This window comes from Heloderma suspectum, chromosome 4, assembly GCF_057233095.1.
Source record: "Heloderma suspectum isolate Gila_16-S chromosome 4, 16-S_ref, whole genome shotgun sequence".
Taxonomy (NCBI): domain Eukaryota; kingdom Metazoa; phylum Chordata; class Lepidosauria; order Squamata; family Helodermatidae; genus Heloderma; species Heloderma suspectum.
The window spans coordinates 79,782,339-79,801,643 of record NC_139461.1 but is presented as its reverse complement, the minus strand read 5'-3'; the positions used below and the strand labels follow the sequence as shown (position 1 = coordinate 79,801,643).

The window sequence follows — 19,305 nt, the reverse complement described above, 5'->3', positions numbered from 1 at the left end:
CAGAACTCAGAATCATTAGTATTAGCTGATGATTGGGCAGGTTTTTTTCAGTGACCTTTGTGTCTTTCTTCCTTCCATCTGCCATAGGACACTGAATTACATAATCTCTGTAATAGGGTATGGTTACAATCCTATATACCAGCTTTCCGCAATCTGGTGCTCTCCAGAAGTTTTGGACTACAATCCCCAGCATTCCTGACTATTGATGACCCCATGCTGACCCCATGCTGGCTGGGGGTGATGGGAGTTGAAGTCCAAATCACCTGGAGGGTGCCAGGCTGGGAAAGACTACTGTGTGCGCTTACCTGGAGACATGCATAGGATTGTGCCGTAAATTATATTAGTTATATTGGTGGAATTGCTACTGTAAGGTACTGTCTTTGAAGATATTCCTGTCTGAATAAACTGATTCTGAGTAGTAGCCTTATATTATGGCCATGTTCCAAATTGTATCTTTTGGCCCAAGAATAGGTCCATACTGCAGGCAGTTATATGCTGAATGTGTTCAGGGGTAATCTCAGTTTCACAGAAGACCAGACTGGATAATATTTTTCCCCATTCTGGCCCATTGCATGGAGGAGAGGGCATGCAAGTGTGTACCTGTTTTCTCATCCACCCAGTTTTCTGCTCTGACCCTGACATCCTACATGTCCATGAAGGGATGTCTTGTTCTAACATCCTATATACAGCCTATATGTATAAAATCCATTGTATGCAAGTCAAAATCACATCAATGATTTTCCAGAAGAAAATGCAACAATGGACCATGTGATTTTGGCCTCCAAACATTGGACTTTATGTGCCTCAGCGAAGTGGCTTCATCATGTGCCTTCAGGCTATTGCCTGGAATTTGTATAAACTTCAAATATATATAATATGTACCTTCCTCTTTTTCTTGTATTCTTTTTGAGCCTTGATATTCTTAAGACTGAAGCCTTTCAGTAGGAAGTTGTGATTCTGAATTCTGTTTTAACAGTTAATAGATATTGAGCATTCTACAGATAATGAATAATGACAGTCTTAAAGATTAAAAATTAATACCTGGTGAAAGCTCTCCTGGGCAGTAGTACTACTACTAGAATTTTGTCCTCCTTCTTGCTCCTGTCTTGTGCCCACACTAGGTGTATCACTAATGTTGTTCAGTTGAAAAAATATCTGTTTCTTACTACTCAGCATTAGGAATAGAAGTGCCAAAACTAATGGATGCCTCTTTATTAATTTGTAGTAAAATTGTTCTGATACTTTGCCTGATACTTAAATAGAAACATGCTTTGAGAGGGATGAGATACATTGAATGTTCTTAATATTACTATAAAATTGTGTATGAAGGAAAGGAAAGGTAGGAAAGGTTCCTCCTGTGCAAGCACCGAGTCATTGCTGACTCCTAGAGGGATGCCACTTTCACTGGCGTTTTCATGGCAGACTATAGCGGGGTGGCTTGCCATTGCCTTCCCCAGTCGTGACTACCTTTCCCCCAGCAAGCTGGGTACTCATTTTACCGACCTCGGAAGGATGGAAGGCTGAGTCGAGCTGAGCCAGCTACCTGGGACCCACCTTCCGCTGGGATCGAACTCAGGTCAAATAGTTGTTTTTAAATACCCCAGCCTGTTTCAGTTTCTGGGCCTTCAGGGTGTTGAAATGCAAGTTAATTTTTGTGTGGGTTCCTGGTTTTTATATCCACAACATCTTCATTCAATTTCCCAGCAGCCTTGTAGCTGCCAGTGTAATGGTTAGTGTCTTTAATAGAGCATTTGTGAGTTGTGGAGCACAAATTATACTAGTCATGTTGTTTGGTTGTAAACTGTTCACTTTTCTGCACTGTGAGAAGTCAAACCTTAATTTCAGAGGCAATTAGGCAGGCGGGTACTTAATTCCTGATCAGTTGCAGTGAAGATACCTGATCAGTTGCAGTGAACATACAAGTGGAAGTAACTGTGAACTGTAATTCTTATGTAAATCTTGATAGGTAATTTCTTATGCAAATTCTTTATCTTAAAGCAGCACAATAACAGGTCTGTATCCCACAGAGGAGATGTTAATTGTTACTGTTAAGAAAGGGGGAAGGCTGGGTGGAGAGAGAGAGAGGCAATCTTTGCTTTACACAGCATCAGTGCTTTTGTTTGTGTTTTCACAGCTGTGTTGGCCAAACTCTTTTGTTTTTAGGGGGTCAGTTCTGTATTGTTTTTGAGAGATGGTTGTAGAATGCAGATGGACTTGGTTGGCTAAAAAAACTTGACATTTCTTGGGAAGACCAAAATATCTTGCTGGCTATTTCTTTATTTCATACTGCTTTTGTCATTTTGCAAGTCACGAGGTAGTTTTAAAACTCCACTCTGCTGATCGAAATTAACTGGTGGCCCGGTAGCAAGCTTTGTTTATGGAATCTGTCATCTTATATTGTATAATTCTTTACTGATCTCTAAAATCGTTCACTGTATTTTGGTAACAGGTGAGAAGATAATGATTACATTTACAAAACGTGTTGTAGCTGAGTGTTTGTACTATTAAAGGAGTTTTTCAATGTTCCACATTGAAGCCAAGGGTAACACATTAAAATAAGCCCTTTGAAACATGTGGGAGATACTACTTCACTACATGATCATTTAAAAGCATTTTTGTATCTCAGTTTTTCATGAAATAAATGGGATAAGGCAGGTATTGGAAAGTAGTAGTAGTAGTAAGAAGAATAAGTAAACACCATACTTCTTGGCCATGCAATGTCTCTTTTGTGCATACATATGCATATATCCAATGAAGCTATGTGAGTTATAAATTTGTATGTCACTTGTGAATGCAAGCCAACAGCTACTTATATTGGACAAAGGGTAGTAACCATCTGCTGTAGATTATACTGTTACCAATACAGAGAAAGTTAACCCCATCGAAGCCCAATTCAAAACACTGCATCTTAAATTAGTCCCAACAAACTTGTCCCATCAATGTCAATTGGTTTAAGCCAGAATTGGAGCCAGTATTCCAGTACCAGATGTGTCAGGTATTAGAAGATTTCTATAGTTTACTACACTTTTTATATAGTTTAACTTTATATAGTCAAAACTATATAAAGAGGATGCTATGTCTAGGTTTAAGACTGAGTTATATGCTAGTTTAAAAAAAACACCATACATCTGATTACAATAATTTGAGATACAAAAAGCAAAGGAAGACATATTGGTCCTTGAGAAAAATTCCAAAATCCAAAGTTGGAAAATGTTTTTACTAGGACCAGCATTTATTTTATGTTATTTTTGTTGGTGCTAAAATAATAAAATGTTGACTAACTGTGGATTTTGATGTAATTTGAAATTACTCTTGTTAAAACTAAGGAATATGTTGATTCAGTTTTTAAAAGCAGCAGGTACTTAAATCCTAAATAATGATTTGCAGGACCAAGAGCACTGAAAATAGAGGCTAATGAATGGCTCCTGGGAACACCATCTGCATTTCTTTGGAAGAAAATGCAAGATTTTTTACTTCAGAGAAGTTGATTTGCATCCCTTAATTATCTCTTGCTTTGAGCTATCACTGAAATCCCTTGTCTAAAATGCTAAATTGTCTTTGCTGAAACAATAGTGGAAGTGCAAACAAACTTTTGAGTTCCTCAGGAAAATAACATTGTACTCTAGCCATTAGCTGTTGTTGTTTTAATGCAATGTCAACTAAAATGACCAGGCTGCCTAGCAATAGAACCATTCAAAATTTAACTCTTAAAATTCTAATTAAATGCTGTGCCTTTCATATTCCCTAAGTTTAAGTCGAGTTTAAGTCAAAGATCAGGCTTAAGCCTCATCTGTAGATAAAAAAATAAACAAAAAGACAGCAAATTAAAGATATTATATAAATATACATAAGCCATTCTGAGAGCCTTTTTGTTTGAAGAGCACAGTAAAAATGCTTTAAATAAATTAAAGAGCATTTCATTTTGTTCTTTTTCCTCTTTTGAATTTCTCCCCCCCCCTCACCTAAAGAAATGTTCCTAGTAAGCAAGGGGACCCATTCTAAAGGTGTTGCAACATAACTGCAATAATTTCTGTAATTGTACTCAATGTACCATCAACAGTTTTAAATCTTGTGCCTCTCCCTTGCCTTATAGAGGATATGCTGCTTGTACCATACCAGCTTCTCATGACAACAAAGTATTTAATGCACCTTGGATAAAGGAGAAAGATGGGGGTAAATCAACTGCATCTTCTGACCAGGAAGGCAAAAACCTGCCTTTCATCTGTTACAATCCATAACAATAATAACAGCAATATACTAATTTGTTATTTTTATAAATCCTGACAATATATTTGGTGATTGCCTGGTCAGGAATAGATTGCCATTTTCCAATGTACATGACAACTGAAAATGGTAAGAAGGAAGAAAATATGAATAAGAATATACAAAAATGTGAAATTTGAGTATGGAATACATTTTTACACTGTAGCATCACTGGAGCCTACACAAGTATACAATGCATTGCTTGGGTATCCTAAATGGATAATAAAATATGGGCAGGTGTTTGTTTTTGTGCTGGTGTAGACATAATGTTCCTGATTGGAATATGTAAAACGTTAAGGCCATTTCTCCGGTGTTTTTAATCTTAGATTTTTGTGTGGATAGAAACTTCTTACACACAAGTTTAGATAAACTGTGTTAAACTGCTATGTTTAAAATTCGCTTAGACCAAATTGTTTTAGTAACGTCAGATGTAATGTTTTTAACTAACCTGAGTTAATAATCCTCTCAACAGTCCTTCGTCCCCTACCACGTACATACTATGGAATAATGATGATAGTAATTAAGACCTCCTTGCTGTTTTCCTTATCACTTGTGGTATTTACTTCCCTTACCTGTCATCTCTGGATGCCTCTGGCCAGGGCCATGCTCTTTTATATACCGAAGCAGTAATCACCACTGGTCTCGCTGCTGAAATGCTTGATCCAAGAAAGTCCCAGCATGCATAAAGCATACTGGGGCCATATATTCAGTATTATAACAACTACCAAAGCTTACTTTGTATGTGTGTCTGTCTTCATATTTTATATTTTTAGAGATATTTAGCCTCTGCTCATCAAAAACTTCTTCAAGGCAACTTACAAGTCATAAAAACATAAAATAGTAAATTCTATCAGAAGATATGCATATATACATTAGTAATCTTGATTCCCTCAGGAAAGCGAGTTTGGTTTTCCTTTGGAATGATGATAATTACCAATGTTAGATATCTAGAAATGCAACCCCAGTTTGTGCAGCTCCCCTTGTGCCCCCCAAAACTACTCCAGAGAGTTGGGGGACTCTTCAGAGCAGGTTTGGGGTAAGGAGGCTGCAGGGGTAAGAAAGGGAAAGGAAACTCCCATTACACAAGTGGAAGTCCACTCACATAATGTTGGATTTAGCCCAATGCTCTCCCTTTGTGACTTGCTTGCCTTCCTTTGGGCAGTATATCCACAAAGGCACAAACTGGCCCACACTTGTGTAATGATGATTCCTCATCCCATATCATAGCCCACCTTTCACTGATGCAAGAGGGACAATTTCCTCTAGATATGCACCTCCTAAGGTGTAGGAGAGGTCATGACCAATATGGCCTGCCAAATTGATGGGCACTTTTCTTAGTACACAATAGAAGCCTAAATGTTTATAAATTCTAGGGAGCATTTTCAGAATTGATACAAAAAAACTATGGGGACTGTTCCATTGATCTCGAGAATTATGAGATTATAATATTAAAACCTGAATATATATTAATATATAATATTAAAACCTGAATATATAATGTGGATATCCCATGTGAGGATGCAATATGTGTCAAAACAAGCCCAGAGCTGGAGAAGCTTCCTGCAGGCCCTCAGGTATCCCCTGCCTTCACAAAATTGAGAGAGACAGAGAGAGAGAGAGAGAAAGAGAGAGAGAAACTAAACTAAATTAAACTAAACCAAAAAAAAAAAAGCCTCCTGGCTTCCTAACCCCCCCCCCTAAATTTAGCAGGGCCTTGGGCTCAGAATGTGTGCTGCACCGATCCTGTCAACATTCTCAGGGCCAAACTAAACATTCCTTTAGTCACACATAGCTGAGGTACGTGTGATTGTCTCCCCTAATCTCCGGCAAGCACGCTCAGCCCAATTTGGATTGGGACTGGTGCTTTGGTAGAGGAGGGTTTAAGCCACCTCCCCATCATTTTCATCCTGAAATTCCACTCCGCTAGCACTGGATGGCTTAAAAAAAAGAAAAGAGAAAAGTCTCAATTGATTCCAGTAATGCTTTTTTCTTTTCTTTTTTTCTCCTGGGGAGGGTGCAGGGGGGTGTGGGTGGCATTTTGGGATGAAAATGGTGGTGGGGAAGAGGAAGTTCAAACCCTCATCTCTTGAAGCACCATGGTCCTGATCTGAATCGGTGCCATATGTTCTTGCAGGAGGGTTGGGTAGATAATCGAGCATAGCTCAGCTATGCATGATTAAAGGAACATTTAGTTTGGCCCTGAGACAGCAGTGAGCCAACTCTTAAGTACTCAGGGTTCTGTTACCCTTTTCACTTGGAGCCTACTCCTGCTGCTTGTTTCTCTTCAAGGTGAGACCAAAAGAGTGGGGCGATTTTGGCTTTGGACATGGGCTCAGCATCCTTCCCACAGAATCCTTTTGAACTGTGAGAAGCCAGTGGCCCCTTGCAGTTTCAAGGACTGAATCGTGTGTGTGTGTGTGTTGGCTCACATGTGTCCTGAGACCAATTCCTCCCCGCCTCCCGCCCCAGAATACTTGTAACAGCCACTTTGATTGACAGGGTGCATTCCAGCTCCAGCAATAGAGGCACTCGGGTGGCTTCCCCAAGAACCAGTTCCATGAAGCTAGGTATCCCCATGCAAATGAGGATGCGAAGTTCTCTGAGTATATTACTTACTGTAGCTTTCTCCAGCTGGGTGCCTTCCAAATGTGATGGATTACAACCACCATCATCCCCAACCAGCATGGCTGTTGTGGTCCAATGCGTCTGGAGGGCACCAGGTTGGGGAAGTCTGGCTTACTGGATCAGGAAGCAGGGACAAGTCAACATGGAGGCAGTTTGCACATTCAGATGCACATTTGATTTATGTATTCCTGTGGTTCCTGATCCAGCTAGTGATTCAAATGTGTAAGGCTGCTTCTGTGTGCAGTTGTTTTTAGCTGGATTGCGATGAAGAAATATGTGTGGCAGAGAGAGGGAGCCCAAAAGGAAGGAGGACAAGTTGTCTTCCTGTCTGCCCTGTGTCCTTTTCCCCTCATCCCCTTCTTTGTGGATTTCTTTCACAGCTTCCCCACAAAAACATACAATAAAACGTTGTGGCATAAAGTACAACTGGTAACTTCTTTCACTGTAATAGCATGATCCACTAGCTGCTAACTCTTTTTTTTCATGGGTCTACAGTTGTTTTATATATTACTAATTTATCTAGTACCCTTTGTCCATGGACTTTAGAGAACTTGATGAAATATTGAACTAGGACAGGCAGTTGTTTCATGAGGGCAGGGGGAGTATTAGGCCTAGAATGAGCCATATTCCCCTTAGTTGTTCTAAGTGGAACAAAAACTAGTAAATCACTCATAGATGTTTCATGATGTATCGTTTCTTTACAGGTTTTTGTCAAGCAGGCAAAGATTTGCGGTTAATATCGCTGTGTATGGAACAGATCGATATCCCAGCAGGCTTCCTGTTGGTGGGAGCCAAGTCTCCAAATCTTCCTGAGCACATTCTAGTCTGTGCTGTTGACAAGAGGTTTTTGCCAGATGACCATGGAAAAAATGCACTTTTAGGTAAACTGGTTTTCATTAATTATTCCTTGTGCCTTGCCAAATTTATAATGCCTGAAGGTTGGGTTAATGGTATGTTAGGCCAGTCTTCCCCAGCCTCATGCCCTGCAGATGTATTGGGCTACAGATGCCAGCATTTCTGACCATTGATCATGCTGGTTGGGGCTGATGGAAGTTGAAGTCCAAAACATCTGGAGGGCACCAGGATAGGGAAAGCTGTGCTAAGCCAATTCAATACATGGATTTCTCACCATAATATGTTGAAATTCATTTTAAATGCCATTTCTAAACAAAGCCTGAATCCCATCTTTCAGTTTTAATATCATTACAGTCAAAGGTACTCAGAGCCACACAGGGGGTTTATGGGGCCTGGGGCAAATGTGATGTTGGGGGACTTGCCATTGCCTCATACAAGGACCTATACATGGCTTGGGGGGGAGGGGCCACTGGTAGGGGGGCTTGTTTTGTGGAAGCCTAGGGCAAATTGCTCCAGTTGTTCCCCCATCTAAGGAGCTCTGAAGGTATTCTACATTTCTCAAATTTTGAAAATTTGAAATATGTTTTTATCAGCTGCAATCTTATACCCATGTGCCTGGGAGTAAGTTCCACTGAACTCAGTGGGACTTACTTTTGACTATAGGATGTAGAAAGTCTCTCATCCTTGCCATGGAAGTTTCAGTCTCCTTTCACATGCTTCTTGACCAGAGGGGCCAATAGCCACTTCCTGCTCATCTGGGATAATTAGCTATTACTGCCAGGTGAATGGAAGCACTTCCTCTCAGTGCCTCAGAATTTTTCACCCAGCTAGAAAGAGCACCTTTCTGATTTAGCAGGGTACCATTGTAGATGTACACATTGTAGCTGTGGCCCAGTTCGCACGGAATGACAACCCATGGGCTATTGGGGCTGCACGCGAGCAAGCTGCCTCCTGTCCACTCATCGTTTCCGCTTTCTGTCGGGTTTAGCAAACAACCCAGGAATGCCCCGTTCCTGGGTTGATTGTTGCAATGCACACGAACCTAGCACTCTGGGTTGTTGAGGGAGAAACAACCTGGAGTTTTAAAAGGTAAAGGTGTCCCCAACCAGTCGTGTCCGACTCTAGGGTGTGGTGCTCATCTCCATTTCTAAGCCAAAGAGCCAGCGCTGTCCGAAGACGCTTCCGTGGTCATGTGGCCGGCATGACTGAACACCGAGGTGCACGGAACGCTGTTACCTTTCCCGCCAAAGCGGTACCTATTTATCTACTTGCAATTTCTTGCTTTCGAACTGCTAGGTTGGCAGGAGCTGGGACTGAAGACAGGAGCTCACTCCGTCACACGGCACTCGGGTCTTGAACTGCTGTCCTGCTGACCTTCCAGTCTGCAGTTCAGCATCTTAACCACTAAGCCACCGCGGCACTCTGGGTTGTTGAGGGAGAAACAACCTGGAGTTTTAACCTAACAACAAATTATGGGTTGAAATTTTGGGTTGTTTCTCCCTCAACATCCCCGAGTGCCAGGGTCAGACATCACAGCAAATAACCAAATGCAAAGTAGAAGCAGTGAGTGGGTGAGAGGCAGCTTGCTTGCTTACTCATACGCAGCCCCAGCCAACCATGCCTTAATTAACCCATGGTTGGTTGTTACATGAGAACCAGATTGGAGTCTCTCCTGGCTCTTTGTGACAGTACATATAGTTGCAGTTTTTGCTGTAGCTGACACAAAGTGCTGGTTCAGGCTGTGACAAGCCTCTGCACAGTCACTGAGAAAGGATGGCCAGGAAGAGTGCTCTCTGCCACTTCTTGGCTTCTGTGGTTGTTTTTCCCCCATGGCCAGAAGGGGAACTGGAGTGCTGTCTTGATTTCCTTAAATAAACTACACGAGTGCTGACAAATATAATGAGCACTGGTTTGAAGAAGTGCCATGGTGCTCTCATGGTTGCTTTTTCTTAACCTTAAAGACAGAGGCCTGCAATTTATGTCCCGGTACTCTTTTTCTGGTAACTTAGAAGGATTTTGGGGTCTTGGTGGATTTTCTGCAGGCATAGATCAGGATTATCAGCTGCAGGTAGTGGTCCCTCCGTAGAGTCTATTTGCAGCAAGCACAACAGCCGAAGTCCAGAGACAGGTCATGTTGTCTTCTGGCTGATATGGCTGACTCTCTGATCAAAGCCCTGGTTGATCTGTGAAATGCAGAAATGACTCTGGCGGTTGACATGACTGCTGCTGAGCCCCTCTCTGGTATGCTGCTCCATGGTCTACTCCAGAGCTGAGATCGATGAAGCAAAATAGGAGACAGCTTGAGTGCAGATGGAGGAAAGCTCCTAATGGATGCAACTGAACACTGGTGTGCGCTACTGGTCACGTATATTCAAGGGCAGCGAGGGCGGCAAAGAAACAACGTCTCGCTGCCTCTATTGAATCCTCTATGTGCCACCTAGCAGAGCTTTTCAAGGTCATCTGGGGCCGATTACATGCTGGCCCTAAGGACACTCTGGATCAGTCTGAGTCCCACTGTAATAATTTGCTAGGCACTTCCAGGATAAAATCGCTTGCATCTGCCGGGACTTAGACTCCAGTGTTACAGGACGTCAATTAGGTGAGGTATCCAGCACACAGCCTTGTCCACCTTTTTTGGATGAGTTTTAGTTGGTACAGCTTGAGGACATTGATAAGGTGCTTGTATAGGTTCATGCAACCACTTCCATATTGGATCCTTGCCCCTCCTGGCTTATAAAAACTGGCAGGGAGGGAACAGTTGGCTGGGCTAGAAACGTACGCCCTTGTGAGAGGGAGTGGTTCCGCACCGCCTGAAAGAGGCAGTGGTGAGACCACTCCTGAAGAAGCCCTCCCTGGACCTGGAATAGCTTAATAATTTTAGGGCAGTGGCAAATGTTCCTTTCCTGGGCAAGGTCCTTGACTGGGTGGTTGCCAACCAGCTCCAGACACTCTTGGATGACACCAATTATCTAGATACATTTCAGTCAGGGTTCAGGCTAGGTTTTGGCACAAAAACAGCCTTGATTGCCCTGTATGATGTCCTATGTTGGGAGAGAGACATGGGGAGAGTGATCTTCTGGTTCTCCTTGATCTCTTGGCGGCTGTTGATACCATCAGCCATTATATCCTTCTAGGATGATTGTCTGAGTTGGGAGCGGCGGTTACTGCACTGCTGTGGTTTTGCTCCTACTTGGATGGTTGGCTCCAGAAGGTGGTGCGTTGGAGAATACTGCTCAGCCCCATGGATCCTCCAGTATGTGGTTCTGCAGGGGTCAGTTTTATCCCACATGCTATTTAACATCTACATGAAACTATTGAGTGCGGTCATCCGGAGTTTTGGAGTGCGTTGTCATCAGTATGCTGATGACACACAGCTCTATTTCTCCTTTTCATCTTCATCAGGTGATGCCATGGATATGCTAGATTGGTTCCTAGCTGTGACAATGTACTGGATGAGGGGTAATAAATTGAAACTCAATCCAGACAAGAATGAGATGCTGTTAGTAGATAGTTCTTCTGACCGGATGGAGGGTGCTCAACCTGTTCTGGGTGGGGTTGCACTCCCGCTGAAGGAGCAGTTTCATAGCTTAAGGGGTTCTGCTGGAGCCGTCTTTGTCACTAGAGGCTCAGATGGCCTCAATCCCACGGAGTGCCTTTGATCAACTTTGGTGGACCAGGATAACCTGGCTTTGGTCTGCTATGCTCTGGTAACCTCCAAGTTAGATTACTGCAATTACCACATGGGGCTACCTTTGAAGATGGTTCAGAAGCTGCAGCTTGTGAAAAGTGCTGTGGGCAGATTGACAACAGGGACAAGAAGTTCTGAATATATAACACCAATTCTGGTCTGCTTGCACTGGCTGCCTGTATTTTTCCGAGCCAGATTCAAGGCGCTGGTTTTGACCTATAAAGCCTTACATGTCTCAGGACCGTAATCCTTGACAGAGCATATCTCCCAGCATAAACATACCTGTTTATTATGCTCATCATCTAAGGCCCTCATCCAGATGGCTTCTCCAAGGGAGGCTTGGAAGGTGGGAACAAGGGAGAGGTAGCCTCCCAATTATGGAACTATCTCTCCAATGGGGCTTGCCTGGCACCAACATTGCTATCCTTTCAGTGCCAGGTTAAGACCTTCCACTACTCTCAGGCATTTGGCAGCATATGATAAGGTTTGAATCAGGTTCTGGAGCTTTGGCTACTGGGCAGTACAGAAATGTAATAAATGGAATGAATGATCACCTTGTCTGGGGCTGGTTTGGAAATCTCACAGCCCTACATTCTGTCCTGTCTGTGCCTTGGCTTATTCTGTGTCCTGCAGTGCTGGCTGTTCTTATGAGGTACTTCATGTCCCACATTTTAAGGAAATAAGGTAAAAATATGTGTTTTCAGAGTATTCTTGGATTGCATATGTACTCAGTTTCAGCTTTATATATAACCCATTTTGGTACCTCTATTGAGTGTGTGAGAGTCAATGATGTCTTTTGTATTTATATTTATACAAAATATAAATATTCCTATTTGAGGAGCTTATAGCTAGTGATGAGCAAATCTGCCAGGTCAGTCCATTCTGTGCTAGTTCTGTGCAGATTAATTTTTTTACAGAAATAGGTCTGTACTGATTTTGGGGCACATAAATGTGCTGTTTGTGTGCATTTTTCAAATTGTATGCATTTTCATGTGAGAGCTGGACTATAAGGAAGGCTGAGCGCCGAAGAATTGATGCGTTCGAACTGTGGTGCTGGAGAAGACTCTTATGAGTCCCCTGGACTGCAAGGAGGTCAAATCAGTCCATCCTAAAGGAAATCAACCCTGACTGCTCATTGGAAGGACAGATACTGAAGCTGAAGCTCCAATATTTTGGCCGCCCAATGCGAAGAGAAAACTCCCTGGAAAAGACCCTGATGCTGGGAAAGATTGAAGGCAAAAGGAGAAGGGGACGGCAGAGGATGAGATGGCTAGATAGCATCACCAATGCAATGAATATGAACATGAGCACGCTCCGGGAGAGAGCGGAGGACAAGAAGGCCTGGAGTGCTTTGGTCCATGGGGTCACGAAGAGTCGGACATAACTTAACGACTGAACAACAAACAACCCATTGACTAATTGTACACATTTTTGAAATGTATGCATGCAGATTTAATCAGATATGGGATTTCTGTTCTGCGGAATGCATTGCAAGTCTGGAAATGTACGGATTTCTGAATGCACTGTTCTGGGTGTGTGTACCAGAAGATATGGTTTGGAAAAATCGGTAAAAAAAATCTGACAGAGCAGATTCTTCACTTATAGCAGGACTGAGCATCTGCTGGCCCCTTCTGTATCAGCAGGCGTGTGGAATTTTAGAAAACTCAGCAATGTGCAGTTCATTTAAACAAAAAGTGAATTTCTACCCCCTGTTGCAGAATTAAGTTTAAAAATTTGGTAGCAAAAAATCCAAATTCCTTAATCCTCCCCACCGCCCAAGTGTTTTAGTTTCTAAGTACAAAGAGCATAATTCGTCATCTTTCAGGTTCTGAGCAAGTCTTTCATTACTGAACTTTATTCTGTGAGTGACCCTGAGAACTTTTTGCTATAGGGTGGCATATAAATAAAATAAAAAAACAAATAAAGCTGTTTTCAAAATAACATCTTTGTTGAATACATTCACCTTGGCCATTGTGTGTAGCTTGGCCTTTGCCAGCATTCCAAATGTGAACTGTTGATTAGAAATGTGAACTGTTGACAGTTTCACCCAATTTCGTGAAAACTCTACACCTCATGATGCATTTGCTGTGTAAGTCTTCTTAATGCTGAACAAATTGCCTAAACACAGATTTGATTTTATTTACTTATAATTTATTACATTTCTATACAGCCCAATAGCCAAAGTTCCCTGGGCAGTTCACAAAATTATAATAATCAAGGGAATACGTTTAGGAGGTGATTTTGTTATGTAACCCTTACTGACTGTCATTTTTCTGCCATCATACCAAACTTGCTTTGAAATTGGTGGGAAATTTACAATGGTTCAAGGATAATATATAGCCCTACATCTATCCAGCAGAGCCCAATTAAAGATGTAATTTAGGCCACCTTGCAAAAGTAGTTTGACCCTCTGACCTTTCTTCCCAAGTCTTTTATGTTTAGAAGAGATTACAGTACTCTTTGGAGAGAGGAGCTCTCAACTTTTGTTTCAATGGTCTAAGTACTTTGTCTCAAATATTTACTTATTTATGCCCTATCAGAACACCCTGTAAGGGGAAAAGTCTTCTATGGAAACATGGATTACTACTTCCATCAGGGAATTCTTTGGGCTAGAGAGGATATTTATTCCCTCCCTTCTCTCATCCCTTGTTACCACTTTAAATTCTTTTCCCACATAAAAGTAAAAATGAAGCCTCTGAAAATACAAGGACAACTAAGGCAGTGTTAAAAGAGAAATAAGGAGAACATTTGCTACTGGAAAGAAATATAACCCTTGCATCTGCTAACCCTGGGAGAGAAAAGATGGCTTTGTGAAAAGATGTTGAGCATCTTAATTGCATAATTTGTTTTTCCTAACACTGTGGTAGCTTTGGCAATTTTGAAGATTTACTGCTCTTTGAAACAATACTCTAGAAGCGGGGCGGGGTGGGAGAACAGGACCTTTTTCCTATTGAAATGTGTGTTAGCTTGGTTGAAATCTGTTGGGGGTGGAGTGTGTCTTTATTCCAGCAGTGGGTGTGGCTATGACCAAAAGTGGGTGGAGTTATTGATGTGGCTCTTATTTTTGTCCACCACACAATGAGGAAAAAAAGACATTTGCATCCAAGTATACTTCTTCCCTAATGTGTGCAAGGTTCCCTCCATCAGCTTTATACTTCAGGGACAGTGCAGGACAGAATAAATAATATCAATAACCTAGAGTGAGTCCCATGAGGGGGCCTGGCCAGGCTAGGGATGTATGAGAAATTTGTTTCAGATAGTTTTTGATCAGGATTTATCCAGTTTGCACTTTCCAGACTGAACACAGACTTGGACACAATCTACAGTTGAAGTCCGTACGTTTCTGAGCTCGCAATGTGATTTGTGGACCAAAACAGATATGTTCGACAGCATGCGTACATTTGAAAAATGCACACAAATACACTTTAATCAATGGGAGAAGAGTATGTTGTACACATTTCAAATATGTGCTCAACTAATGCATACATATGGAGAAATTTCATGAAAATACACACAGATTTTAATGTGAAAAGAAAACAAAGCTCGCAATCTGATATGGACTCAAGTCAGAACAAGCTTCGAGATGGAACTCAGAGAACTTTCTCAAGCTTGAGTGTTGCTGATTCATGCATCCCTAGTCCTGGAGAGGGTCTGAAGGTCTGGATGAAGAGGCCTGGAGTTCTGCGTTTGGTCCCTGGGCCAGAGGTTTCCCACCACTGCTCTAGGAAGTACAAGAATCAGTGGAACCAAGACTGGTGATACCTGGGGAGTAATGATGCTTTGTTTCTGTTCTCCTTTTAGTCTAGCAGAAAGATGCAATATTTGGCCAAGTAGTGCTTTTGATGATAAAAGCATGAGACTTGGGCACAGGTAGGACATATTCTCAGGAAGATTGTAGGCTATACGGCCATCACAGATTCCCCCCCTAACAGCAATAGTGGACATTTTTTCAAAATGGCCTCCTAAGAAACATTTTCAATCTGCCCTCTTGTATGTTTGATGCTCTCTGGGTCAAAATGAATGTGATTTTGCTTGATTTGGTGTGTAAATACATGTGCAGACATCCACCATACACACTCATACACACATGCACATGCAAAATTGAGTTAAGGAGAATAAGTAATATAACCTTATTTATAATGTTATTATGACATTATAAATAATTGTTTATAATTTGTAGTATTTGATGGGCTCCATATTGAGATGACAGTTCTCAAGGTTCTTGGAGATCTTCTGGATGAAAGTGGATAGACAGGAGCACTTGTTCAGGCTGATGTTACCACAGCAGGAAAAGCTAATTCATTTATACAAGTGTTCCATGTGACATGCACCTGTAGGGCTCATCATCAAATCACAGCCAGTAGCCTCTATGTATTTCTCCAGCAGGCCTATAATGAGAACAGCCAAGACTTAGAAGACAATGGCCACTCCTTGTCACTGGAAGAGTAGTGTAATGAAAGAAGTAACATATGTCCCCAGTTCCGATTCTGGTACATCATTCTACAGTTGGAGCTTGTCTTGATGACTTATGTGAGAGCGATACAAGAGGGAAACTTCCCGCTGTACACTGAGGCCCTGTCCAAGATTGTTCCTTGGTTCTTTGCTTTGCACCATACCCACTATGTGAGATGGATATGTGCACTTACATGATATAGTTTCACTTAAAAGCAGCATTGTAACGTCTACGAAGAATTCATAAAAGGGAAATTTGTCACAAGAAAGTCAAAACGTGCCTTCTCTGTTATTGCCATTGACCAGGCCCACAAGCAGAATAATGCATCTGTAAAAGGTGATGATGGGGCTGTAGGGCTAGCAGAAAACCCATCAGTTCTGTGTCGATGGATGGTGTCTGGTCCTGAGATGGCCTGCATAACTGAAGAATTTGAGAATTCAAGTAATAAGAGATGGGACACAGATGAGTGTCACCGCGAGGCTAAAAAAGCACTCGCAGATGGCATTTGCAAAATCTGTTAAATCTCGAGCTGTAGAAGATATGGGAAACCCATTTAATGAAAACAGCTGTGATCTTATTGTACTTGACAGCAGAAACACTGTAGATCCAGCAGTGGCAGACACACTGCTCAAGATTGAGAAACTTGGAGTTGCCCAATGTGAAACATATGTCAGTGAGAGGCTTGTCAACCAAGATAAACCTATCACTGATCCTGTCAAATGGAACAATCTCCATATCTTCAGCCATCCTCCAGTCAGAGAAAAGTCAAGTAAATGGCTGCAACTGATCTCCCTAAAGAATGAAGTGCTCGCTCTTCTCTAGACTTTACATTGCATCCCAGATACGCAATGGTGTTCTAGATCACTTCTTTCACCCCAAGAATCAAGCCTATCCTCCAGCACTGTCAAAGTTGTGGAGTTTGAGAACAGGAACAAAGTCTGATTTGTTGTACTGTTCGGACAAGCTCACACCTATGGAAGAAAATTTCTCTGCTCCTATAGTGCAGGTGACCATTCTTGATGGTGCAGCCATTGTCAACAAGCTGTGACCAGGGCTTGCAAAAACATTCCAGGATTATGCCACTGATATTTTCCTTCCCTATATCAAATCACAGTTTCAGTATGTAACAAGATTAGACATCATCTGGGATGTGTATAGGTCTGAAAGCTTGAAGAGTGACACACACAGCCAAAGGGGAAAAGGTGTTCGTAAACATGTCGAGCCGTCAAGTCTAGTCGCAAAAAACTGGCAAGAGTTTCTCCATGTTGATGACAATAAGACTGAGTCGTTCTCCTTCTTGGCAATGACGCTAGCAGGCATTGACACTAACAAACAGGTGATTACTACAAACAAGACTAATGTGCTTTGTGTAAATTGTCAAGATGTCTTGGGACTGGCTCTGTGCTCACACGAAAAGGCTCACACTCACATCCTACTCCACTTAAGTGATGCTGTACAGCCGGGGTGTAATAAAGCTCTAATACGCATTGTTGACACTGACGTTGTAGTTCTGGCCATAACATTGGCATAGCGCCTGAACAGTAATGAATTATGGCTGGCATTTGGAGTGGGGATGCACTTCCGGTTTCTTCCTGCTCATGAGTTAGCAAAAGCCCTGGGTCCTGATCGATGTGTTGCCTTGGCAATGTTCCACACAATTACTGGGTGTGATACTGTGTCCTTTTTTGGAGGCAGGGGCAAAGGGACTGCATGGGACACCTGGAATGCATATGGAGATGTTACCTCAGCATTCTGTACCTTGGCTGATAGGCCAAGGCAGTAGGCAATAGAAGAATGGCTGGAGCCACTGCAGAGATTTGTAGTTTTGCTATGTGACCATACCAGCAGCGAAGAGCATGTTAATGATGCAAGGAAGCAGCTGTTCATGCAGAAAGGTAGAACATTTGACATTCTGCCTCCTACACAGGTTGCTCTCATTCAGCATATCAAAAGGGCTGTCTACCAGGCTGGCCAATGCTGGGCCCAAATGATGATCGCAACACCACAGCTTCCCTCGTGGAGTGATTGGGGGTGGAAGAAGAAGGATGGGGGTGGATGGGAAATATGCTGGACAACCGTACCAGAGGCTACACAAGCTTGTAGGGAACTTATACAATGTGGCTGCAAGAAAGGCTGCAGAGCACATTGCAAGTGTCACAAGGCTGGTCTACAGTGTGCTGCTCTTTGTCTTCGTGGTATGCTTTGTACTGACTAATAAGATGTGTGTGTGGAGGTGTCCAACAGTATCCAAGTATATTTGACTTTAAAAAATTTAATGTGGTAGGCGGGTATGACAACGTTGTATTTACATAAAATAAACAGCTATCTTTCTGTTCTTTTTAAAGTTATTTTTTCCCCAATGCCCAGCTTTAAAAAAAACAACATAGGTCTATATTCTATTATAGAACCTTAAGATTTTTGGTTATTAACTCCCATTTGGCTTTTTGTACACTTCTAAAGTTCTAATGCAAATAAATCAGCTCTTATAAGTTCTAAAATATGTATGATTCTCCAAAAATTGAGGAATTGTAACTGCAATTGGTGGCCATATTTCAAAATGGCTGCCAATTTTGTTACAGGGCAAATCTGAGATGGCCCTATAGCAAAACATATTCAATATAGTATGGTCTAAAAGTGTGCCAAATTTCACGCTTTTATCATCAGAGGCACAATTGTTTCACTTATCTGCTAGACTATTTGTCATTCAAGTAATCTGTGTACAACTGGGTTTATATTAGTAAACAAAGCAGGTGAAATGTAAGTATCTGGTGCATAAACTTTAATAGAAGTAAAATTAACAGGTAGCAATGAAACGGCCTGCTTCACGGCATATTTTGGGAAGAATATGAATCTGTATTTCTCCTCTTCCCCCCATCCCCAGGTTTTTCTGGAAATTGTATAGGCTGTGGAGAAAGAGGATTTCGCTATTTTACTGAATTTTCTAACCACATTAACCTGAAACTCGCCACTCAGCCAAAGAAGCAGAAGCACTTAAAGTACTACCTAGTAAGAAGCTCCCAAGGTGTGCTGTCAAAAGGACCTCTTATATGCTGGAAAGGTAACAAATATCCTGTTAGATATGTGCCTAAATTTTTTAGAGATAATTTTAAATCTAGCTTGATTAAACAGTAACTTGTTGCTTTTGTTTAATTTTTTTTAATGGGGAGATTCCTATGATGATATGCAAAACTAAACTGTTATTTTTAGGTAGTAGAAAGTGGCATATAGTTTTAAGTGTCTCATATCAGCTGTTGACTCTTCCACACATTGACCCCATTGACATGTCGCAACAACTGTAAGTGTTGCGAATGAAGCAGGAACGAGTGAGCGAGCATATTAGTTCTAACCACCTCATTGCTTCTCCTGCCACTGGGTGGATTTAAACAACCCAGACATTCTTGGGGGAGAAACAACCCAGAGA

At 41.8% G+C, this 19,305-nt stretch overlaps 1 protein-coding gene across 1 annotated transcript in view; it reads left to right on the top strand.

The window, feature by feature from the left end:
* Nucleotides 1–19,305, top strand: part of GREB1L (GREB1 like retinoic acid receptor coactivator) — a 229,354-nt gene that overhangs the window by 116,979 nt on the left and 93,070 nt on the right. Inside the window, exons 5-6 of the mRNA XM_084849730.1 lie at nt 7,593–7,769; nt 18,766–18,942. Of these exons, the coding sequence (XP_084705856.1) occupies nt 7,593–7,769; nt 18,766–18,942 (354 nt within the window). The remainder of the gene's footprint in view (nt 1–7,592; nt 7,770–18,765; nt 18,943–19,305) is intronic.